General features: G+C 37.0%; 1 protein-coding gene across 1 annotated transcript in view; it reads right to left on the reverse strand.

Annotated features, from left to right (window-relative positions):
- The window catches only part of GALNTL6 (polypeptide N-acetylgalactosaminyltransferase like 6), a 1,756,803-nt gene that overhangs the window by 236,874 nt on the left and 1,492,983 nt on the right, over nt 1-26,946 (reverse strand). Inside the window, exons 5-6 of the mRNA XM_074228966.1 lie at nt 16,485-16,670; nt 10,255-10,438 (exon numbers count right to left, since the gene is read on the reverse strand). Of these exons, the coding sequence (XP_074085067.1) occupies nt 10,255-10,438; nt 16,485-16,670 (370 nt within the window). The remainder of the gene's footprint in view (nt 1-10,254; nt 10,439-16,484; nt 16,671-26,946) is intronic.

Genomic DNA, 26,946 nt, shown 5'->3' on the forward strand with positions numbered 1-26,946 from the left:
GTGAATGCTTGATAGATATATACTCTCACGGGCATAGTGATAGAAGTCTATTATAATGGATTAGTCAATTTAGATGTTTAAAAGACCAGTATAGCCATGTAAAGGAGATAGATGCCAAATATGAAAAATAACCTTTTTGGTTTTGTTGAGGACAGAGGAAAGGTCAGAGAAAAGATAAAATTGCCATTAAGATGGATGAAAATAATAATAACTATTATAATACTACTACTGCAAATAGTACCCGAAATATATATGTATATATATGTATATATATATATATATGAATATTTAAAAATTGAAAAGTATTTTATGCACATTATCAACCTTGATTTTCATAGCAACTGTATAAGGTAGGTGCTATTATCATTTCCATGAAATAGCTGAGGAAACTGTAACTCAGGGAAATTAGATGATTTGTCAATGGTCAACAATTTAAGTGTCTGAACCCAGGACTCCTAGTTTCACACCTAATAAGTCCTAACTCTCAGCCCAGAATGCCATCCAACCTGCTTTGGATGAAGTATTGATAACTGATGACAACAGAGTGAAGGAAAAACTATTAAATTTTTGTTTTTGTTTTCTTTTTTTAAGAAAAAAATGGTCTCTAGATGCCAAAAATACGGCCAACCAATCAATCAAGTAATCAATAATAATTTATTTAGCACTAAGGTACTATCCTGGAAGCTGGAGAAATAAGACAAAAGTGAAAGTGTCTATACTTCAGGGAATGATACTATATTGGGAAATCTGTATGTGAATATAAAAGTAAATAGTTACTTAAATAAATGGGAAACCTCTGCCCTGGATCTCTTATCTACTCATTGTTGACTCCATTCCTGGACTACCATTCTGAGAGTGATCCCAGACATGTTTCACTTCACTCTCCCCTTGCTTCTCTTCAGACTCTGCCTCTTCCCTTTGCTCACCTATCTTATCACTCCCTTCTTTCCTCTCTGTCTACCACTCTTGTTTTTCAGAACTGTTAGATGAATTATCTTCTCCCATTAGAATACGATCTCAAAGTTCTTTGAGAGTTGGGACTGTTTTGCCTGCCTGTATTTTTATAATCAGCATATAGTAGCAGAATAAACTCTTACAGGGCGGCTAGGTGGTGCAGTGGATAGTGCACCAGTCCTGGAGTCAGGAGTACCTGAGCTCAAATCCGGTCTCAGACACTTGATAATTACCTAGCTGTCTGGCCTTGGGCAAGCCAATTAACCCCATTTGTCTTGCAAGAACCTTAAAAAAAAAAGAATAAACTCTTACTAATGCTTTATCTATCCATCTGTGAGAAATGATTATTTCTCTCATATTAATAACTAATTGTTGAATTAGAGCTAAGTTTTTTCCTCTTCTTATGTGAATAGCTAACTGGAAATATTTAGATCTGAACAAAAGGTAAAGAAATTCTGTTCTAGGGTAAGTGGTGGGTTCTGACCCATTGTGTTTTAGTCTGAAGGATTTCCCTTTTAGATTGCCCTGTCCTGGGATAGTCTGGGAAGAGGTAAATCTCTCATTCCAAACAGAGTGATCAGTTACTTCTCCTAGACTTCATTAGAATAAGCCCACCTCTCATTATAATATTCATTGTCTCATTACTTGTTAACCAATCAGATTTGATTTCTACTCTCAGGAACACCCAAGTTCCACGGACTCCTTCTAGTTATCATCTACCAGCAATCATTAATAAAATGACTGATTAGCCAGAAATATTGTCTCTTGAACCTTTTATATATGCCATCTAACATATGTAATACATCTAAATATGTAATTACAAGGTAATATAAAGTGAGGGCACTAATAGTTGATGGCAAAAACTTAGGACTTCATGTAGAAGGTGGACTTAAGTTTAACAAAGGAAGATAAGAAGTCTAGAGGCAAGGGTGAGGCGGGGTTACATTTCAGGAATGGGGTACAACTTATATAAAGACATAGAGATGCAATGTGAGTGGGAAATCTCAAATACAATCTGATTGGAATGTTGATAGGAGAGGAAGAATGTGTAGTCAATCTGGAAAGATGGTCTGGAGCTAGATTGTGATGGGATGTTATTTTCTAGAGACAATAGGAAGCCTTTGAGACTTTTAGAGGAAGGAACTTTGTAGTTTGTAGAAATTGAAAGCTTAATGGTGATATGGTCTCACTAGTATGGATCCCCAACTCTTCAGACTTAATGATTCTCCTACACCATGTATCTCCTGTCAGTCACAATTGTAAGGACTGTGAGTTCTGGTACCATGGAGAAAAGCAAGGTTAAGAGAGAACAGTGCTCATCTGGACTAGAATCAGAAATAACACCATTACTGTGAATGTGTCTTTACTCTGAATCTAACAATTATGTCATAATGAACATAGACTTCTTTAATATCACTTGTTTCTACAGGATTAGTCATTTGTGGCATCTTATCACCTGGTTTTAGGAAGAAAGCTCTTCTAACAGAAATATCAAAGCAAATTTCATTTGTAAGGTTTACATCTAGTATATTAAATTTCTCTTTCATGTTGAGAAAGGTATGAACCCTGGTTGAAGGCCTTTGCAAATGAATTACATTCTAAAGTTTTCTTGTCATCTGTCTAATGAGTCATTCAATTTGAAAGAAGACTTTTCTATGTTCATTATATTTCAAAAGCTTTCTTCCTTTAGAATTTTTCTTATGTTAAGATGATAGTTCTACCTGTAGGTCTTCCCACATTTAAATTCCCATATTAATTATTTGGATCACTATAATGTTCCCATTAGAATTTCTCTGCTATATAAATTCTCTTTGACACCTGGGTAGCTCAGTGTTAGACATGGAGTCAGGAAGACCTGAATTCAAATCCTCAGATACTTATTGACTTCATGACTTAGGGTTAACCTCTCTTCTCAGTTTCTCCATCTGTAAAATGAGAAGGGTAACAGTATCTGCCTCTTAAGGTTGTTGTGAGGAACAAAGGAGGAAAACATGTATAAGTATTTGGCAAATCTTATACCAATGTTATTTAAATTATAGCTATTATAAAAATGTGAGGCATTCCACTAAGATATTGCCTCTAATCAAAGACATTTCCATATTCATTACATATATACAAGATTTCTCTTCCAAATACTTTAATGTCAAATAACAATCATATCATCATAGATCTAGAGCAGGAAGAGACCTTAGAAGTAATGTGCTTCAATGCCTTAAATTTATAGATGAAGAAAATAAGGTGTGGAATGGGAAGTGACTTGGACAAGGTCTCATGTAAAATAAGTATGAGGGCTGGGATATGAATCTCAGATTCCAGATTTCATTTTCTTTCTCCCATAGCACACTGGACCTCCAATTAAATTATTACTCCATTCTTTCTTTCCTATATTAATTACATTTATAGTCTCCTTTCAATATGATTACTCTGAAGAAAGACTGAATTGTTGCTGAAGGCAAGATATTTTACAGAGTTATTCCATAGGAATTTTTAAGGTCTGCTTTCTACATGAGTTTTCTGATGTTTACTCTAGTGTCCTCACTGGTTGAAAACTTCATATATTAATAATATCAGTTCTCTGTCTATGAATTATCAGATTCTGAATAAGGGATGAACTGTTTTGTTCAGTCATTTTAGTTGGGTACAACTCTTTGTGACCTCATTTGGGATTTTCTTGGTACTGGATACTGGGTACTAGATCCTGGACACTAGATACTGGAAATGTTTGCCAGTTCCTTCTCCAGCTCGTTTTATAAATGAGTTTACTGAGTTAAACAGGATTAGGTGATTTGTCAAGGAGCACACAGCTAGTAAGTGTCTGAAGCTGGATCTGAAATCATGAAGATGAGTCTTCCTGATTCCCAGTCCAGTGGTCTATCCACTATGTCACCTAGCTTCCTGAGTCAGCTAAGATTTTGCAGGTTTATCACATTTGTGGGTTTTCTCCAATGTGAAATTGCTCAACTTGACCAAATTGTTTATTCCACCCAAAGGCTCTCTCTTGTACAAAGTCTCTGATGCTTGTAGTATTTTGGCTGAAGGCTTTCACATATTTGTTACAGTTATAGGATTTATATTTACAATGAATTCTCTGATGCTCACTAGGCTGTCCACTCTTGCTGAAGGTACTTTGGCATTGATTATATTTATAGAGTTTCTCTTTTCTGTGAATTTCTGATGATAACTGAGATATCTTCTTTGCTTGAAGCATCTCACATTTGCTTCATCTTATATATTGTCTCCTGTGTAAATTCTCCAGAGATTTATAAGGAGAGATATGATCTTCAATGGGGAAAGAATAGAGGTGATTTCTGGTTAGATATGTGTTACATTGAAAGTACTCTGAGAATACCATCAACTATGAGATTCTTGAACAATTTTTCAAAATTCTGACCTTTGTTATACTAGATCATGCAAGGTGAATAACTCAGATTCAAAATATTTAACATGCCAACAAAATTATAATGTTGAAAGTGACTTTAGAGAACATCTAGTCCAACAACCTAATTTTACTAAAAGGGGAAATCAAGGCAGGTGAAATTACTTCCTCACTATTACATAGCTTGTTAGTGATGTTCAACTAGAACTCAGTTCTCCTGTCATGATATATGATTCAGCATTTGGATATTTTCTTTCTTTAAAAATTTAAAAATCCTTCTTTTATTCACTTTTTATTTTTTGTTTAGGTATTTCTTTGATGTAGGGCAGAGTTATAAAATAGATGTCAACCTAAAAAGATAAAAATAAAATTGGGAAATATTTAATAAAATAAATAAAAATACAATAGAACATAGATAATGCTACCATATGATTTTTCTAAGCCAACATACAGTTGTGGGGATCCTTATATACTGTTTAGTGGCCCTATTTCCTTTTGAAATCTGATACCACTGATTGTAAGGAATGCCCTCTAACAAATGTGGATTGACAACTACTTTATATTTTATCACCTTAGAGGGAGCTGCTTATAACAACAGGAAGTCAAATGACTTACTTTGGGGCCCATAGCTCCATATGCTATAGGTGAAATTTGCACCCAGGTCTTCCTGCCTCCAAGACCAGCTATTTTTCCACTAAGCTAAGGAGAGTGTCTCTCTGGAAGTAGTTGGTAAACGACATGACTATTTTATAGAGGTATAGATAGACTAAGGGGCTGGCCTGAGACAATTTAGACCTGGTGATCTCCCAAATTCCAATGAATCCTGACTTCCAATCCTTGCACTCAACATGAGAATTTATAGTATTCTGCCAGCATTTTGTATGTAATTGTGTTGGAAATCTGAATACAAAGATTTGAGTATAAATAGAAATAATTTCTCCTTTATAATGTGGAAACACATGAAAAAGAGGACAATTGTATATAACATTTTCTGGGAAATTTGACTGGCTTTTAAATTTCATCTAACTCTCAAAAGTGACCTGTGCATAGTCTTTATCAGAGCTTCATTCAATTAGAACAACTGGTTGCTGGTGCATAGCAACTCTACCATCACCATCTGAAATTCTTAGAATCATAAGTTAGGGGAGTTTTTGGAGTAAAAAAAAACTAGCCTTCAGTTGAGCAGGTGAACAAAAGTTGCCTTTTCATCAAACAGTGAAAAAATGCCATAGTGAATGATGACCTGGGACAAAGAAGTTGTTGGGTTGCTAGTATCAGTGCTATGAAAAATGATTGGTAGATATTAAGAATTATGACTTTTACAAGGAAGTGAGATTTGAAAATATTTGCCAAAATTGCTTTCATCAATATTTCATATATATATATATATATATATATATATTTTTTTTTTTTTTAATAGAGCATGATATGGTAGATAGAGAGCTGTGTTTGGACCCAGGAAGACCTGGGGTTTAAGTTCCTCTTTTAATAACATTGGTTATGTGACCTGGTGAAAGTAACTTAGCTGTCAGTGCCCTAAAGAATTCTAAATTTATAAGATTTTTGGACCAGGCATTGGGGTTAAGTGGCTTGCCCAAGGTAACACAGCTAAGTAAGTATTAAGTGTCTGAGGTCGGATTTGAACTTTGGTCCCTCCTGACTCTAGGGCCAATGTTGTATCCACTGCACCATCTAACTTCCCCAGATTTCATTTTTTTTAAATTGCAGAGCAGTCACGGGGTATAGTGGATATAGTGCCACGTTTAAAGTCAGGAAAACCTGAGTTCAAACTTAACCTCAGCTACTTTTCTAACTGTGTGACCATAAGTAAATCATTTAATTTCTGTTTCCTTTAGTTTCCTCATCTGTAAAATGAACTGGAGAAGGAAGTGGTAAATCATTCTAATATCTTTTCCAAGAAAACCCCATATGGGATCATGAAGAGTTGGACACAACTGAAATGAGTGAACAGTAACTCCCTATTGCATCCAGACTTGATTCACAGGTGGAATCACATGAAAAATTGCATGATAGCTTTGACCTGTTCTGTTGCTGACTCGGTCTGATTCATCCCTCTTCAGACAGCCTGGTGGTCCTGCCCTCCTGAGGATTGCCATATGGGACCAGAATTAGTTCAGACATGTGATTGGCTTAGCCCAGTAGAGGTCTGAATTCCTGATCTCATGTGAGCCGCCTTCATCTTCCCTGTGTTCATTATAAGGTTGCTTTACACTCTACTCTAAAACTTTAAGGTATAGAGAAGGTGTGCCAGCATGTACTGGAAGAGGGGCTTTACTCATTAGGGAGTTCTTTTTTCCCAGTACAACCAAATCCAGGCAGATCACTCCTTACATATATTCCTATTGTTTCCTTAGTAGTCAATAAAACCTACAGGGTAGGGCAGGGGCACTGAATTTCTATCTTTGTTTCCTCAATGCCTTGAAAATTCTTGATGTATTGAGCACTTAAATATTTGCTGATTGATTATGATGAATACAAGCAAAGATATTTGAAATACTTTAATGTGTTCATGACTGACCATGTGCATTGCCAGGGGTTGCACTAGGAACCAAGGATAAAAATGATCCAAAACATGGTCCCTGTACTCAAATAGATTAAATGGGAATCTAGTTGGAAAGACAGTACATAGTGAAGGAAAACAAAAAGAATACTAGCAGGTAGCCTGTGGGAGGTGTCAAATGAGTGGTATAGACAATCTGTGCTATGACTATACAGTAGATGTAATAGTTTATTTGGGAAAGACTTCCTGGAAGATCAGAGATGAGTTGGGTCACTTTCCTCATCTGTAAAAAAAGGGGGATTAATAATAGCATCTACTTTTCATGGGATTGTCAGAATCTAGAGAGGTAATGCTTGTAAAGTCTTTGAATAACCATATAAATGGAGGCCAAGAAACTATATTTTTTTAAGATCTTAGATTTTGAGTTAGAAGGTATCAAGAAAGCTTTAGAAGGTTTCTAGTCCAACTTTCCCTTAGAGGTGTGGGGGGATACAGTATGAGATCTGAAGAGAGGAAGTTCTGAATTCAAATATGACCTCAGATCTTTTCTACCTGTATAACCCTGGGAATGTCACTCAACCTTTGTATGCCTTAGTTTCCTCATTGTTAAATTGTGTGTGTGTGTGTGTGTGTGTGTGTGTGTCTGAGTATATTAAGAATGTGCAATTGTGAAATAGGTTTTTTTAACCCGCTTTTTGCCTTTGACCTTCATCTGCCACTTCGGATCTCTTTCATTACAACAAACCCAAACTTGACTCAAAGCATCTTAAAAGATGAACAATAAAGAGAGTGAGGGGGGAGAAATGAGGTGACAGGGGAAGGGGAGAAAAAAGGGAAACTGGAGGAGAGAGGGAAGAGAACAAAGAAAGGGGAGAAGATGACTAGATGACTAGGGAATAGTAGAAAGGAAAAGAAGAATGGTATAGAGGAGAGAGGAAAAGGGAAAGAGAAATGAGAGAAAAGAGGAGAGAAAGGGGAGAAGATGATTAAGGAAGAAGAGAAAGAAGATATGTAAAGTGGGGGGAAGGGGATAAGTGAGAGAAAAAAGAAAGGAAAAGATGACTTGGAAGAACAGACAAAGAGGTAGGAGACTAGATGAGAGAGAGGGACACACACACACACACACACACACACACACACACACACACACACACACACACACACACACACTTTGGGGCTTTATTTAATGCTCAGGAGAGCAAATTTTAACCTAAAGCCAGGCTCTGTAAGAGCAAGCTGGTGGCTCTGGGTGTAATGGGATTGCTTGGCCATTGCTCTGATAACCATTCTTTTACAATTGGGAAAGCCAGTTTTTCAAGATCAAAGCAGACACCTACTTGAAGCTGTATTTATTACAAAAACCTCTAAAGTGCCCACACCCCTAAGAATAAAAGAGGGTCTTAAACAGGAACACAGGCAGCAATAGGAGAATACAATTTTGACAGTAGAGCTGCCACCTAAGTGGCTGACAGAAACAAGAGGTAATTTAATTCTGAAGCTTATCAACTTGCTTGGCTACTGGGGTCAGCAAGGGGCCCAATACTGTCACAGTGGTAGCAAAAGGCTACTTGACAACAATTCTGACTGTCAGTGCAGGGCTTGTGGAATTCTATTTTTTTCAATTTTCTCTATATGAGGTTCCCCTGGTAGCATTTTTATCTGACCTTAGCAGAGAATGTGTCCTATCCCAGTGGTAATGCAATGAAACTCCATTATGCCTCAATTCTCTATTATACACAGGTGAAAATGTTTTACTGGGAGTCATGTCATGCCCATGGAAATAAAATAATCACATATGATATGCATATAGTGTATGTACAGAAGCCCATATGACATACAGTCATCACTTATACTCCATCACGAAATTAAACTCTCTCTACCTCTAGGTTCTCAAAGCTGTGTCTCCTGAATCCTAAGTCCTGTCTTAAGCTCCTGATAAGCTTGACTGTTTTTCTAAGATAAGCAGCCCTCTTAGGTAGCACAGATGTCTGTAGGGTGTACTACAAATTCTTGGTAGATTCTCTTCTCAGATCTAAAATAAACAGAAAATCTGTTTCTCTAGAATTTTTCTGTGTGCTTGGATCTTTACCAGAACAGTTGGGAACATAATGAAGGGACTTCATTTGTCTGCACAAACTACACAATAATTGGCTGAGAATTCGAAGTCTGGAAAGATCCATGCTTTGAAGTTCTGGATACCTAACTAATCAGTATACTCCAACCCTCAAAAGAAATACTCTTTCCTCTCCCCCATTAAACTGATCTCTTTTGAAACCCATCTCCACTCTGTATTCCCAAGGGCCCATTAAAAAAAAAAAAAGGTCCCTAGTGGCTAGAAATTGAGTGGAATGGAGGGAAAAATATGTTGATGTTTATCAAATACTGGCTTTCATCGAATGTGGCAGTGCTGGGGAATGCAAACTCTCTAGTGCATATTTTTAAACACTGCCATGCTATTAGAAACAGGATGCAAATCATGATTTAAACTCACTCTAGAGGAGAATATAAAGCCATGAATGTAGAGCTTTAGAATCTTCTTGCTTTATGTGTGTCTGTGTGCGTGTGTGTGTGTGTGTGTGTGTGTGTGTGTTAACCATACCATTACAGAGGTTTTAATGGGAAAGAAGAAGGTGAAGGGCTGGCAGCAGTTGGTACATATCTCCAGGCAAATCTCTGGGCTGGCTTTCAGCGATGTTTGCCAGATGAAGCCATGTCTTCCCACTCCCCTCTGCTGATGAGCATAAATCCCCATGACAGGGGAGAGGGGCTTGAAATAAAAATAGATGGGGATTTCAAGGAGTTGGCAGGTCATTACTGTAAATTATCTGATCTATGCAATGTTGGGATCAGGAATAGGCTTATCAAAGATGATTTACTAGTCAGCTTGATACTGTTTTGGTTTGATACTCCTGTGTTTAAATTACAGTAACACATACAGAGGAGTGATGCCATCCATCATAACTAGGGCACTTACTAACAGAATGAAGCCTCAGAGACTGATGCATCTATTCCCAGTGAAGAAATAATAAGATAGTCGGTTCAGAGAATCCTTTAGGGAAAAATAAAGGGAATACCTTTAGTAGCCATATATTTCCTTTCCTTCTTCATTTCTCTCCCATTACTCAGGCCCTTCTCTTCCTTTATTTTATACACAGATACAAACTTTCCCAACTTTCAGTAAAATCTGAGACAGAGCAATGGCATGCATTCAGTCCAATTTGTAATGATCCATGACAGGTTTTCTTGACCTTTCTCCATTCTTGTACAATTTGTGACCACCTGCTTTATTACTTTTAATTAGAAGTAATTGTTCTCCGGAGTAGTTCCTAGCTTGGCATGTTTAAAATGAGTTACCCCGTGCCTGCCCTTGATCCCTTGGCATTTTCCCTCAGCTGTTACTCACTCAAAAGGGTCACTGGGATCTGCCCTCTGGAGCTCTGGAGGGATGGGGATTCTTTTATAGTACATTTCCCAGTCGAAGGCTCCTCTCATGGCATCCCCTGCCTGGGCCTCATACCCAAAGTGATTGTGGTCAATGACATCGATCATAGGACATACAATAGTTTTGCGATTTAGAGCAATTTGATCTGAAAGATAAAGAAAAACATACAGACAACAGGGAAAGGGAGATCTGGTCAGATCATCAATTTTATTTTGGCAAAAAGAGTATACAGATTCTTACTAATGCTCAATTTTTAAGTCCTGAAATCATTCTGCCTCTGAAATTTTCAAGACCTCTCCATCTGAAATTGGACTTAACACAATGGGATAGTGATTAGGGATAATTAGAGTGGTTCCATTTTCCTTTAAGAGAGTGACATCCCAGGGAGACCTGCAAAAGCCCACTTGGCTCCCTCTCTGTCCCCAATCTGTCATCTTAGCATGCAGCAGAAATACACAGAATAAACCAGCACTTGGATTTCTTCAACCGCACAATCAGGACCTGCTGAGGAAATACCAGATCTCACTCTGGAAGTTCTAAGGTGTAAATATTTAACTGCAAAGTTATTTAACTTTGACTTTGAGAGTAGCTGGGGAGTAGATGGTTCACTTTTCTCATGTTGACAGGCCAAGAAGTATGACATAACTGGGGATTAAGGTGATATCCCACTCTGTTCATTAGTAAGAAAAAAAAAACATGACTTCCCCAAAAGATACAGTTTTTACTTTCCCCACACTATATCTACAATGATACAAGGCACTTTGGCCAGGAATTGGTGGCAATGGGTTCTGTTCTTGGTTTTGCTATAGGCTAAAGGTTTATCTATAGACAGCTAATGTGTCATTCCTCTGCAATGTTCCGATGGTGACAGCAACATGCCTTAATAAGTAAAAAAGGTATACTTTAAGTGCAAATGTTCTCATGAGGGAAAAGTAATAGAAAACACAAAGAGTTAGATGTATTTTTATTTTGCAAGAATGTGTCTTCAACTTGTGTTTGTGACTGAATATTAATAATATATGAGAGAGGGAAATTCTAAGTTGCAAAATCAGTTAGTTTTTGCTCTTTAGCAATTGTTCTGATGAGGTATCAGTTATAAACTATATTGAACTATCTTCACCAAAGGAAAAGTAAATACTATATAAACTTTGTCATTTCCATTACTTCAGTTTCACTGGCAATCATCTTTTCCTTATGCAAGAAAGCAAAGGAAAAAAACCTGGGTAATATTGTTTTACTTATGTCAGCAATCAAATATCCTCCATATGCTGTTCCTATTCTGTTCTATAGGAATTTTCTCAGTTTATAAGGCAATAACTGACTGCTCATGGATGATTCAGAATCACCATGTAATTTTGTTTTTGATGTCTTCAAAGCAGATTCCTAGAGCTAGAACTGCAAGGGATCTCAGACTCTAGTTCAGTCTTCTTTATTACAGATGAGGAAACTGAGGTTTCTGAGGTAAGTGAGGTTACCTATTTTAGACAGAAGATCCTAGATTACAGATGGAAAGGACCTCAGAGTCCAGTCCTATCATTTTATAGATGAAGAAACTGGGGAATAAGGTAGAAAAAATAATTTGACCAAAGTCACACAGACGGTATTAGAACACAGTTCTTCTGACTCCAGAACCAAGCTGCTTGCCACTGGACCACATTACTTTCCAACCCAAGCTCACATGGTTGATATCTCAAGTCCTAGATATTTTTGCTTTTAGAAATAGGAACTTCAGAGGCTGCATTGCTTACCCTCCCTCCCCTCTTCCCCTTGCCAATGTACTAGTGAGGAAACAGAACCAGAAAAACGAAGTACTTATGCAAGATCTGACAGTTAGTAGGTGACAGAGACTGGATTAGAACCCAAGTATAGTATTCAACATATTTGCTTTTTCTGCCAACCGAAGCTGGTTTTGTGACTCCATATTATTTATGTTTTTTCTGTTGCCCAGTTGACCAAAGGGTTCCTTTTTACTACTCATGGTAGAACATTGGATCAGAGGAAAGGAAGGCAAAATTAAGAAAGGAAGGAAGGAAGGAATTGAAGAAAGAAGAAAGAAAGTGAGGAAAGAAGGAAGAAATGAAGGAAAGGCAGGGAAGAAAGAAGATAGGAAAGAAATTATGAAGTAAGGAAAAAAAGGAACGGAAGAGGTAAAGCAGCAAGGAAGAAAACAGAAAGGAAGGAAAGAAGGAAGAAAGGAGAGAAGGAAGGAAGAAAGGAGGGAAGGAAGGCATATGGGAAGGAAACAAAGAAGGAAGGAGGGAGGAAATGAAAGAAGGAATGAAGAGATGAAGCAGGGAAGAAGGAAGTAAAGGAGGAAAGAAGGAAGGAGATACCTAATGTGTATGTGGTAGGCATTTTAAAATATTATATCATTTGAGCTTAAGAATAAGCATGAGGAGGCATTATTATTATCATCTCCATTTTACAGATAAGGGATTTAAGGCAGATGGAGGAAGAGTGACTTGTCCAGGGTTATACAGCTAGAAAGTATCTTAGGTTGCATTTGAACTTAAGTTTTACTGACTTCAGATCCAGGGTTCTCTCTGCCTCATTCTCCATTACCTTAAAGTCAAAAGACCTGGGTTCTAATCCAACCTCTCATTGCTTGTAATCATGGACAAAAGACTGAAAGTCTTTGTATCTCCCTTTTTTCATCTGAAAAAATGAAAGGATTGGAGTTGATGGCTTATGAGGTCCATTTTATCTTTTCTTATTCCTATTCACAGTCAGTGAAAGAGAAGAACCACTGAGGGCTACAGTTGCACCCTACATTGATGCTTCTCCACATGCAGTACTTTTCCTTTGCTAGTCACAAATAAATCCTATAATGGATTTTAGTCTTTATCTGAAACTTATTTTTTTCTACAGGTGGATTTGAAGGAGGAAACTCTTAATCCTTGAATTAAATAGGTTTCTTCTCTGCAGGAGTTTTTAGCCTTAGGGTTTCAACTATTTACTTCAATCAAATTGTAAATCTGGGTTAGATTGACAAGAACTTGACCAATAAGGAATCCAGAGGAGAGGAGGGGCAAAGCGAATGAATCTGTTAAATGAATTGTCAAGTATCCGATCCAGGTTGGCCAGATTAGGGATAGACTTTTTTTTTTTTTTTTTGATCTAAAGGTTGTGCCTATACTTCAGTTTCTGGGGAATCAAACTAATAGATTTTTCACTTTTATTTTTAGTTCCATGTTTTTTCCTTCCCTCCACTTCCTCCTCAAGAAGTCCAGAGAAATGAAACCTCATTTAGACATGCAGTCATGCAAAACATATTTTCTTATTAGTCAAAATATACAGACTATTAATGAGAAATAAAGAGTCAAATAAAATTGGCAAGGTGTAAAATGAACCAAGGCTTCTTTTGTTTCCTCATTTTGAATGATAGGTCAAGATGCAAAAGAAAAAATATAGCTAGTGATCTTATGATTGAATCATTCCTTATCCCGATCAGGCCAGGAGGAAATAAAATACTTTAATCAGGAAAGGAGCAAGCTCAGTTTGGGAGGTTAGGCATATGGTGAACCATCCAAGGGATTTTCAAAGACTTCAATATTGACATTTGGCAGGTTGCTTGGGTTAGGGAATCCATTAGGCACTTCATTGAGAATTCAGGTGTCAGCATTCTGTGCTCTAGAGCTCGAGTTCATTTTGAGAGACAGTGACCGCTGCTGATGGGACTCTAAATTGCTGTGCCCTTGTACAAGGTACTTTTAATTAAAACCTTAAAGAATTCTTGGCAACATGCTCAAAGGCACTCCCCTCTTGATTAGGATGGCCTGGCAATCCCATGCACTGTGTTTGGGGATGCTGGAGGGGAGGGTTGCATTGTTTCCTATATTAAATCTGTACCAGTTACAATTGATTCTTTCCCCACCTTTGACTAATGGTGCTTTGCTGGTTCTAGTTGGAATCCAAAGTCTGAGTCAATAGCAAATCATCCTTTCTGAACTGCCCATTGTGAAGGCAGTTGTTATTGGCTGTTCACTCCAAGGCCAAGGATATATTTACAACAAAAGCTGATTTAGTGCAATCTGGGAGAATAGGAGTGAGTACAATATCGGCACACTAAGAACTTGTAAAAATGTTTTCAGGTTTACAGTATATTTCTTGGCCATTGCTGGACTCATAGCTATGACTTGACTTTTAAAAAAATACAGTTAAACTAGAATTAGACTCTGAACAAACTGATTTTTAACTTTAATCATTTGCAATTAGTTCTTGCTAATTAAAACTTTGATGAAGAATATGTCAACCCTCCTCCTCTGCCAGCCCATCTTTTCATTAACACATATTGCATATAACTCTACAGTTTAAAAAGTAGTCTTTAGGAAAGGTACCATGCAAACATTGACTTAATGACATCAAAGACTTGTGATTTGTGGGAACTTCCATCATGCATGGGGTTTTAAATTCTTTAGTATCCACAAATTATGACTTCATTATCTCATTATCTATTAATCAGACTTCTGATGACACACTTTTCTAAATTTAGGTAAACTATTTCTCAGTTGGCAAATAAATCATCTAAGATCAGATCTGTTCTTGAAAACCTTGGAAAGAATAGTGGTTCTAAAGTCAGAGCCAGTATTCCTATCAATATTTTGACATATCTTTCAAAGTGAGGAAATAGAAGTAGATAAAGCTTACCTTGGTTCATTTTACACCTTGGGATTATACCTGAAATTTTATTTTCCATTAGGAGTCTATATGTTGATTCCTTAGAAACTGAAATGTAGGCACACATTTTAGTTGAAAAAAAATGAGTTGCTATATTCAATCCTAAGAGGGGTTTATATCACATCTCAGACATTTGTATGACATTAGATATATCATTTAAACTCAGTGGACCTCAGTTTCCTTTTCTATAAAATAAAATATTTTGAAATAGATGTCTTCTGAGGTCACTTCCAGTTTTAGATTTATGATCCTTTTCTGTTTGGTAGGCCATGCTAATTGTAATCTAGTGATATAATCTTTTTTTTTTTTAGGTTTTTTTTTTTTGCAAGGCAAAAGGGTTTAAGTGGCTTGCCCAAGGCCACACAGCTAGGTAATTATGTGTGTGAGACGGGATTTGAACCCAGGTACTCCTGACTCCAGGGCCGGTGCTTTATCCACTACGCCACCTAGCTGCCCCTCTAGTGACATAATCTTAAGAACTACTGCTGACCTCTAGGCCACAATGAGGTAATGGAATAGATTGTACACAAATATGACATTTTACAAATTTATAGAAGGCAGCTAAGTAGAGAGAAACATATTGATATAACTGAAAATAGGTCTTGTCATATTTTAATATATTATTGTTATTTATTTAGTTGATGAATAATTGAGAGAGATTGTGATACCTTTCCTTAGGAACCAGTCTTTTAGAATGGTTCTAATGGGGAAAAAGTTGATCACTTTGAAAGTCATTTGATGAAGAACTTCTTGGAGTTTTGGTGAAACCAGTTCTTAGTTCATAATTATACAGTCTGTCAATCATTTTCACTAATGTCTTGGTATTTGCTAGAACCTTCCAGAATGAGCCCTCCATTCATATAATCTTGGGAATCCAAGTTCCCCCCACCCTACAGAGTGACAATAACTTATTCAACTTTGAGCTTTGCTCACCTTGGGCTAGATGGCCTCTGAGGTCCTTTCCATCTTGTTTACTGATGAGCTCGTGTTTACAAATGAGTTTTCTTTTTAGCGACTGGTGAGCACAGCTACAGTATGAGAAGCTATGGGAGAAATTTCTCACAGCAAGATAATGTTTTTCTAACCTAAAGCTAGGTTGGGGAAACCAAGTGCAAAAGGTGCCATCTGGAGAGATGATTGTTCTCTTTCTTGGTTTTCTAGCTAACCTTTTATTTTCCCAGCATTGGTGTATGCTTAAGTTTCATGCCTGCAACTCCTCTCAAACAATGCTTTCAAAAAGGGCTTCCTAATCCTGTAGTAACTACAAAAGAAGTATAATATTAAAGGAGATTCCTTCACCAAAAAGTGAATGAGAATATGGATTTGGGACTTGAGTGAAGTCTAGCAGTGAGTTATGCTTATTGCTGAAATACATAGAGGGCAGGGACTGTTAGATTTCTTTCTTTTTTTTTTTTTGCCATCTTGAGAGCCTTGCCCAGTATTTGGCAAATAGTGAGCATTTGTTATATTTTTGTTGACTTTTCAGGAATTCCAGTTAGAAAATATATACTTACTAAGCAAAGGAGGCAGCCAGTTCACATTGACCTCGCAATGAGAATCTAGGAAGGTTAAGACTTCTCCTTTTGCCATAGATGCACCCAAGAGTCGAGTTCGGATGAGTCCTTCCCGTTTTTTGGTTCGAACAATTCTCACTTTGGAAAACCGGGCCATGTATTCTTCCAATTTATCTTTCAGGTGCTCTGGAAAAGGAAGAGGTAAAGAATTTAGATGGTCAACTTTAGTAGAAGAGTTAATGATGAGTTTATCCTTATATAGTAAGAAAGAGGAGAACTTGACTTCTAGATGATTTTTTATTATTATTATCATTATTATTATTATTATTATAATTATTATTGTTGTTGTTATTATTTAAGGCAATGGGGTTAAGTGACTTGCCCAAGGTCATGCAGCTATGTAATTATTAAGTGTCTGAGTCTGAATTTGAACTCAGGTCCTCCTGACTCTAGGGTCAGTGCTCAGTCCACTGTACTACCTAGCTGCCCTTGACATCTAGATTATTATAAATGCTCAAATTTTCCCTTTCCCTGACCCCAGGGGACAGTGAGGAGTTGTTAATAAGTGCTAATAAGATTTCAAGACTAGAGGTTTTTCTTTTGCTTGGACTTCCAAGAGTCTTCTTAAGCTCCAAATGTTGCCCTTTGCTTGAATACCAAGGAAGTCACGGATGTCCTAGACATTTCATTGCACAGTTGTTGTTGGCGACCTGCCATCCACATTTAATCCATCCTAGAACAACTGCAAGATGTTATTCGCCTCCCATTATCCAACACCAGATGAATATCCTGGCATATGGTCACACAAATAATGCTCTTTCCAACAAGGCTTCCCACTTATATTCAGTTTGATAGAAGATGTGTGGAAAACAATGAGGGGAAAAATTAAAATGTATTCCTACCCCCATTTCCCCAAAGAGAATACCAAACTAACAAGTAAGTCTAGAAACTGGCTACAGTGTAAAGTGAATGAGTAGTTGAGTTGCCATTAAAATGTTGCGGTAAGTCCACTGAAGTTATTCCATAGCATTCCATGTCATTGAACTTAGCTGTGCTCAAGATAAAAAGGCAGAGAGTTTGGAAACAACCCCTTTGCTAATTAAAAACAAATACTAAGAATGAATAACCTCAGGGAAATCACTTATGGAAGACAAAATAATTGACTATGGAACAAATGCCTGTGAAAATGAGAATTTTTCTTGTAATAAACAAGCATAGTTGTCTGATGCTGGAGGAAAGAAAACTTGACCTCTGTTTACATATTTTATATCCTCCCTTTCTGTCACCCACATTTAGGAAGTATATATGAAAGTTCCTAAGAAATCACCTCCATAAAAATGCTCTTCTGAAGCTTCCATATGATGGGGGGGGGGGTGACCTGGTTTCTCAAAGTCTATGCCAGCAGAGTACAAAGCTCTTTTAGATTCTGTCAAGTGCAAAGGAAAATACAGTTATGCTTTCCACATGGTGGGGATTAAGGGCATGGCCCCCCTGTGATCTGAAAGATCTGCATAAAATTTTTTTTCCCTTTATGCCAGGGAAGAATTCTGGCTTATAATGGTGCTGAAAGATAAAATATATTGATATACAATACTATGCATATATTTTATGCATTTATGAGTTTTCAAACTTTTTCTGTGTCATCTATGGGCCTCCATGTGTCCTCTACATTTTCTGTAAAACTCTCAAAAAATTCCCATTAAATTTTTTATGCTGACCTGTGATATATCAAAACCATGAAGTGAAAAGTCACGATGTGGAAAGAATCACTGTACAAATGACCCTTAGTCCTATGGGGCCCCCTTTGTTCTCTAGCAGCGATGGTAGCAGAGTCTTAAAAAAAGGTGGAAAGAAGATGTTAATCACCACAATTCTGGGATGACTTAAAACCATTAATTATTGGTTCTCAAAAGGAAAGATCACTTTCCAAGTACCAAGGAACTGATATGATATTAATGGAAGTTGCATGTGACCTTGGGTAATTTACTTAAATTCTCTTTCACAGTTTCATTAAAATAAATGAAGGAGTTGGACTTGATGAATTCTTATGTTTGTCTCTTAAAACTATATTTAATTTCTTGCTAGAAATAAAATAATAGGGCCTAAGGAAGCTACAGTAAAATGGAAGGATACATGTTGTCATTGAAGAGGCAAATAGAGGAGTTGTCAAAGTTGGTTTCATCCTATACTCAAAAAAAACTCCAAAATGTTATGAAATACTTGGTCACTTGGTCTTATAATGCTACTATAAGCACAAGTTTAAAAAAAATTGCTATGAAAATAACCACATTGTCTTTATCAAAATCTGAAACAGATGATTGGGAGCCTGACAAATTAAATAAATAAGTCGACTAGTTGTTTTAATAAACATTAGTATATATGCATATCACTCTCTCTCTATGTTATTATAACTATTAGCAATTAGCAGGGCAGCTAGGGATACAGCACTAGTCTTGGAGACAGGAGGACTTGAGTTCAAATTCAGTTTCAGTCTCTTGACACTTGATATTGTGTGACCTGGGTAGGTCATTTAACGCTGATTGCCTCAAAAAAACCCAACAAACCAGAAAACAAAAGAAGGGGTGCCTAGGTGGCGCAGTGGATAAAGCACTGGTCAGGAGTACCTGGATTCAAATCCGGTCTCAGACACATAATAATTACCAAGCTGTGTGGCCTTGGGCAAGCCACTTAACCCCATTTGCCTTGCAAAAACCTGAAAAAAAAGAAAAAAGAAAAAAACAACAAAAAGCAATAATTAATAACTACAATGCTGAAGTGGACATATGGGGTAGTGAAAAAAATATATATCTTTAAAATAAAGCTCAGGCTAAGAAATGAAAGTAGCCAAAAGCTTATAGATGACCCAGAAGCCTCAGGATAATATAAGTATTTTCTTCAAAGAGTGGGTCAGAAGGTAGAAATAGTGAAGGAAAAAAAAATGAAATTAGCTAGGTCTTTGAAGACAGGAAATGACACTGATGTGGAGTCATTTCAGAAATACCTTATGTGTGGTCAGACACTCAGACTTGAGAAAAGGTTAAAATCAACACAGGATTAGTAAGTGGGAAGAAGATGAAAATAAAACACTAATTTCAATGAAAATTTCTTCAAGTTGACCTTTCAAACAAACTAATGACTTTCAGAAATGGAAAATAGATAAAGGAAAAGACATGGAAACACGCTTTAACTTTTTCCTATAGTGGTTAAGCAGACTAAAGTAATTACCACAAGATTAAATGAGCCCAGTGGTCACCTATTTTTATAGTGCCAAAATAGATAGCCATGGATAGTACAGATTATAAATGTAAACTCATTTGGAAAGGTTGATATCAAGGAAAATGGTGGAAAATAGTTGGGATGGAGAGAAAGCTTGCAAAAACCTTAATACGAGTCACTGGGCATTTCTTTTTATGTGCAATATTCAGACTTAGTGTCATAAAATATAACTTGGGGAATATATGATCAGGGAAGGATGGGAATTGGCCATGAAACAAGGATGAAGGATAAGAGATAAGCTAGTCTAAGTCATGAATATTAATTCCTGGAATACAAAAAAGACTAAGAGGTAGCCTACAGCATGCCATTATGGGAGAAGATGGACAAGACCTATTCAGTTGCCCAAATGCTCTTCCTTAAAGATGGGTCTGGCCATATCACTTCCTGACCTGAATGCCTGATTACCTTTAAGAGAAAATATAAATGCCTTTGTTATACTGTTAAAGCCCTTAATAACCTTACTTCAAACTATCTTTCCAGAAAAATATTCAAACACAATGTGTTCCAGTCATCTTTGCTAATCTTAATACATACTTAACTTCAGAGTTCCCACCTCTGTGCTTTTTCAAAAATTTCCTTCATACCTAGAATTCTGTGACTCCTAACTTTTACTTCTTGGAATTCTTAGCTCCATTCATGGTGCAACTTAGGTTCTGTTTATTGTGTAAGCTATTTCCAAATCCTTCCCTGTTTGTGTGTGTGTGTGTGTGTGTGTGTGTGTGTGTGTGTGTGTGTGTGTGTGTGTGAAGGAGGAGGGGACAGGCAAGAAGCATTTATATGTCTATATTTTACCTTGTTTTATTTGAGTGTATATATTGCTTTCCCCAAATCCCAGTGAAATAGAAGTTTCTTAAGGGCAGAATTGTTTTCATTTTTTTTTTTTTTTTTGTATTTCTAGGGTCCAGGACAGCCAAGGTACAGTGGCTAGAAAGACAGGCCTGGAGTCAGGATGATGTAGATTCAAATTCAGACATACACTAGCTCTTTGATCTTGGGCAAGACATGTAACTGTTTGCTTCAGTTTCCTTATCTGTAAAATAAGTCGGAGAAGGAAATGCCAAACAATTCCAGTATCTTTGCCAAGATAACCCCAAATGAGCTCATGAAGAGTCAGATATGACTGCAAGATAAGTGAACCACAAAATTTCTGGGGTTGAGGACAGTACATAGTGGGCACTTAAAAATGTTTGTAGAATTCAATTGATGTAATAAGAAAGCATGGTTATGCTAGAAGCTTGATTGTTGGAGGGAGTAATCATGGCAATAAGTAGAGCCATTAGCATATGGAAGAACTAATTCTAAGCTCTATTGGAATGTGTCAAGTTATAATTGCCAGGATTTCTAGTGTGCTGAGAACTTTTCCAAGTGTTTCTCTGTATTCTGTTGTCCATTTAATTTTTTGTCACATGAGGAATATGCTATGATCTCTACACCTTTTCACGGGATTTTTCACACCAATGACATTATCCAATTGCTGAAGCATGAAGATGAGGTAGTTCTAAGAAAAGAGGGCAAGGAGTATTGCTGCTTCTCTCTTCCCAATTGTCACTGTCTTCTAGTCTGTACTTCTTGGATTGGCCCATATCAGTGCCTTGGGCTCCATCCTCTGATACAGACCTTTCTAGGGGGGAGCCATTACCTTAATGTGCCTAGATCTGGTTCCAGCTATTGTTTCCTTTCAGTTCTCCTTTATGCATTATTTTTTCCCACTGACATATAACCTCCTGGAAGACAGGGACTGTCCTGATTGTACTTGTAACCCCAAGCTCTTAGTATAGTAGTTGACACATAAGAAGTTCTGTCCCTCCCTCCTTCCTTCCTTCTTTCCTTCCTTCCTTCCTTCCTTCCTTCCTTCCTTCCTTCCTTCCTTCCTTCCTTCCTTCCTTCCTTCCTTCCTTCCTTCCTTCCTTCCTTCCTCTTTCCTTCCTTCCGTTTTCCTTCCTTTCTTCCTGTCTTCCTTTCCTCCTTCCTTCTTTTCTTCCTTCTCCCTTCCTTTTTTTCTTCCTTTCTTTGTTTCCATTTATTCATCCATCTACTTACCCAGCCACCTTTCTATAAAACAGGAATTTACAAGCTAAAAAATAATAAAAAACCCAGTCAGATGAAATTCTATAATCAGGTTTTATTAGGTTTTTAAGCTCAGACTTCCTTTTCATTTCAAGTCCTTGGTCTATTTCAAAGTGATTTTTATGTGATGAATTGTTAAAATGAAAGGCTTAATTCTCTAAGTTCCACAAAGAGAAGTATAGGCTGGGGTCATGCCAGAAGCATTTTACTCCAAAACTTCTACCTTTCTTCTGTATTTTTAAAAAATTCTTAACACAGCTCAAGATGGCATTAAAGGTAAAGTGGAGTAGAAAGAAGATACATGGAGATGCAGGCTGGATTTGAGATTTCCAGCCAGAATCCCTGACAACCTCCCTGTGATGTGGCAGAAACAAATGTTTGGTAAGAAAGATGGAAAAAAAATGGAACAAATTTCTGGGTCGAGGCACTGCTTCACATAGGTCTATCTATTGCTTGCTAAAACATTTGTTTGCTGTTGTGTAGACATAAAATAAATGAATTGCCACCTTCACGCTAGACTCTCTTTGTCAACAGATAAATAATATACTGCTCTTTTTTCCCCCTTGCTATGTAGGTTTTTGTTTCCAGATATATGCCCTTAGACAGAGATGCAGATTCCTTCTAACAAATACAGCTTGGCTTTAACATCGCTTGGCACTTCTCCTTTTTTTTTTTTTTTTTTTTTTAGGTTTTTGCAAGGCAATGGTGTTAAATGGCTTTCCCCAAGGTCACACAGCTCGGTAATTATTGTCTGAGGCTGGATCTGAACTCAATTCCTCATTACTCCAGGACCAGTGCTCTATCCATTGTGTCACCTAGCCATCCCACACCACATCTAAAAAAATAGACAAGGTCACAATTACCCCAAAGGCATCCATGGAAAAGGGGTGAGATAAGGGAATGGCAACTCATTGGAGTTTCTAGTAATTCATTCAGTACTCATTCACTGAGTACTTATTATGTAAAAAGCAACAGTCATATTAGTGAGAATAAAAAATGAGATATCTCCATTAGATGCCTCTTGCTTTTGAGATATTATCTCTATTCCCTGCACCCCACCCCACCCCTTCTACCCTTTGGACTTCCTCTCTGTGATTCTAGGGGAGCATTTGCTTTATATTGCCCAGAACCCAGGCCTCCAGGCCATTTCTTCCTTTCCAGTCCTCCCTTTATATGTTTTCTTTCCTTTCTCATTAAATTGTGAGTGCCCTGAGGGTAGGGACTGTCTTACTTGCTTGTATTTCTACCCTCTGACCTTTGCCCATTATCTAACACATGATAAGTACTTAATAAATGTTCATCTCAGGGGGCAGCTAGGTAGTGATGTGGATAGAGCATCAGCCCTGGAGTCAGGAGTACTTGAGTTCAAATCCGACCTCAGATACTTAATAATTACCTAGCTGGGTGGCCTTGGGCAAGCCACTTAACCCCACTACCTTGCAAAAATCTAAAAAAAATTACATGTTCATCTCCTCTCCTTTCCCCTTTTTCTCCCTGTCCTTGTTTCCTCTGACTCTCCAGTAGTTTACAAGCTGAATAGAGTATAAGCAGCAAATGAAATTATTAAATTAAAATTTAATGTATAACAATAAAACATTTGACTACTGAAAGAATGGCAGAGGGAATAAAGCAAAGCAGGTACAGTCTTGTCTTTGTCAAGACTTAAATACCATTGATTTAGAATCTGAAGGGACCCTATAGGTCATTTAATCTGATGCCTTTATATCACACCTGAGGAAACCAGGGTTCTATGAGAGGAAAGGACAAGACTGTCTGGCTTGCTTGTATTTGAAGTTCCAGCACTTAACATGGAATCTGGAACCTATTAAATGCTTAATAAACTATATATCTATCTTTGTTGTTGTTATTGTTCTGTCTTTCAGTCATGTCTGACTCTATGTGGCTACATGCACTTTGTCCATGAAGTTTCCTTGGCCAAGATACTAGAGTAGTTTGCCATTCCCATGTCAGGGTGCACCCATTTTCATAGATGAGGAACTGAGCAAAATAAAGGTTAAGAGATTTAGCAAGGCCCTAAGGCCACCTTTGAACCAAGATCTTCCTGACTCTATGTTTAATGCTTTATCCACTGTACCACTTAGCTGCCTATCTATCTTTCTACCTGTCATCTTTTTTTATGTGTCATATTTTCTCTCTCTCTCTTTGTCTCCCTCTACTTATCATCTATAGGTAGCTGGGTGATGCAGGAGATAGAGTACTGGTCTTGTAGTCAGGAGGATAGGAATTTGAATCCAGTCTCAGACACTTGTCTCTTACTAGCTGTGTGACCTTAATCTTGAGTGGCTCAAATCCAGGGCCATCTATCGTTGTCCTGATTTATATCTGACCACTGGACCCAGATGACTCCGGAAAATAAAAAAGTGAGGCTGGTGACTTAGCATAGCAACCCTCTTCCCCCTCCTGCACTAAAATCCAATTCATGTTCATGGCATCACTTCCCCTGATGTCAAGCTTTTCTTCAAGAATAAAGGACAGAGGCAGGTAGGTGGCACAGTGGATAAATCATCGGCCCTAGAGTCAGGAGTACCTGGGTTCAAATCCGGTCTCAGATACTTAATAATCAGCTAGCTGTGTGGCCTTGGGCAAGCCACTTAACCCCATTTGCCTTACAAAAAAAAACCCTAAAAAAATGAAGGACAAACATCACCACCACCACCACCATCATCATCATTTATCCCCTTCTCTCCTCCCCACTTATCTGCCATCTATCTATCTATGTAGTTATTTTTCTATTACTATCATTAATTATGTCTCTCTATCCATGTATTTACCTATCATCTATCACTTTCTATCTATTTCTCTGTATATCTGTCATCTATATCAATCTACCTATCTACCTACCTATAATTTCTATATTTTTACTTATCATTTGTCCATCTGTCTTTCTATCATCTATCAATTATCATCTTTTTCTCTCTAATTTTCTCTATATCATCTATTTATAAATTGACCTAACTACCTATCATCTATCTAGAAACTTTATTCTATCTATCCATCCATCCATTCATATTAATGTTTGTTTGTATGTATTATGTATGTATGTATCTGTCTGCCTTCCTGCCTTCCTGTCTGTCTGTCTGTCTGTCTGTCCATCTATCCATCCATCTATCTATCTTCAAAGCCAGAGATTAAATTCAGGTCTGCTGACTCCAAATTTGCTACTTCTCTTTACCATGCCATACAGTTCCCTGCCAGGTTATGAAAATATATCTTAGATGACTTTTATAATCTACTCATAATAACTTGTCTTAAATCTTGTGAAGAGTCACCAACTTTTGGATTGATCTAGTTATAAAAGTATTTAAAAAAATAGTAGCTTGGAGCTCATAGCTCATTTTCTTGTTGGTCTCCAGAGGCAGCCCATGAAAAGTCATTTAAACCACAATGAAACAAGCATAATTCAAATATTATAATGTTAGTTACAAAAAATGACCATTGATAACTAAATGGCTACTAAAATGCATTTTTAATTCTACTTTGGGATGTCTGGAACACATCTATAAAAACTGATGACTATCTTTGTGACAGTGGTAGGGGACAGAATGTCCATCAGGGAAAAGGATTAGGTGGGCATGTCCCTGAGTATTACTATGAACTTTCTATACATGTGTAAACTAAGGAATTAATAAGTGCAAACACTTTAGGAAAAAGGTTATTCTCACTATGAGGATTTGGGGATTGACTCTGAAAACAGAACATCTTCCCACCCATGTATAAATATTTATGATTTCAGTGTTTATAACTTGAAATTAAACAACCAGTACATTTGTTGCTTTACCCTCAGCCCTAATTATTCAATTTCTATATATTTTTCTTACCACTAAAAGCTATAGTACTATCTTATGGAGGTTATATTTACTGGATACAGGGGATACAACACCATGTATGTACACTAAGTCAATATTGCCATCGATTGTTCTACTTTGAACCTAGATATTGTGATTCCATTAGTCTGACATAAAACAATTATTTGCCTGACTGCTCATGTGAGTGGATATAAGCAACTTTTTAGTAACATCTAATTACTTGCAAATCACAATGGAAATAGATATCATTAGTCTAATTAGAATATAGATGTATAAAATAGGTAATCTTATAGCAGGCAAATGCAATGAAACATATTAAATTTTTAAAGTTTAAATGTTTCTATATTTTAAACCTAAAATCTGTTTGTTTCTTTTATCAATATTTGAAACAACTTCCATTTTCTTTTGTTTTTAGAATTAAGAATGATAATTTAAACATTCAATTTAAAAATATTTCAGTTATATCAATCTTCTGAAAATAGATTTTTATACAAAATAAGATTGAAGTTACCATTTACTTAAACATAAATTAAATTCATTTCATATATGACATAGAGACTTTTTCAAGGTTGTTTTATTTTTTTCAAATAAAGGTAATAGAAACAGCGGAATTAGTGTCTTCAGATTTCATGAAATAGCAGCTCCCTAACTGCCCTCCAGTCCTTTATCTGCTACCCCGTTCTGTGCCCTTCCTTCTCTTCCTTTGCCCAATCTTCTTTTCAGTCTACTGATCTTGCACAGACATGTCTAAGAGTCTTGATAACACTAACAGCATCTGGTTTAGCTTATAGCACAGCAAAAAGTGGCCACTGGTATTGTATCCAGGTCAGTTATGCCACTTCAGTTAATCATGATGTCAATCATTCTTGTAATTGTAGTTGGGTTTATAGCTATCTATGGTCTTGTGGTGGCTTTTCTCATTGACGTTAGAAATCACTCTCTCAAAGAGCTTCCTTTAGCTGACAACTAGCCTCAGTATGGGTCTGAGCAGTCTGACATCTGGTATTGCCATTGGCTTTATAGGTGATGCTGGTATTTGGGGGACAGCACAGCAGTCCTGTCTATTTGTTGGGATGATCCTATCTTTGCTGAGGTGCTTAGTCTAATCATGGACTTCATGCTTTCTACAAAGTAGATTCTTCAAAGTTTTCTCCAGAATGTATGACCTGATACGTGGAGCAGTTGTCTAGTCAATAGTTGGTCTTTTGAATGCACAATGTCTTAGTGAAATTTTGGTCTTCCTGGTGACAGCCAGTTACCCTACAGTCTCCCTATGTATTTGCTGTTAGTAC

The sequence above is a fragment of the Macrotis lagotis genome, chromosome 3 (assembly GCF_037893015.1).
Source record: "Macrotis lagotis isolate mMagLag1 chromosome 3, bilby.v1.9.chrom.fasta, whole genome shotgun sequence".
In the NCBI taxonomy this organism is placed as follows: domain Eukaryota; kingdom Metazoa; phylum Chordata; class Mammalia; order Peramelemorphia; family Peramelidae; genus Macrotis; species Macrotis lagotis.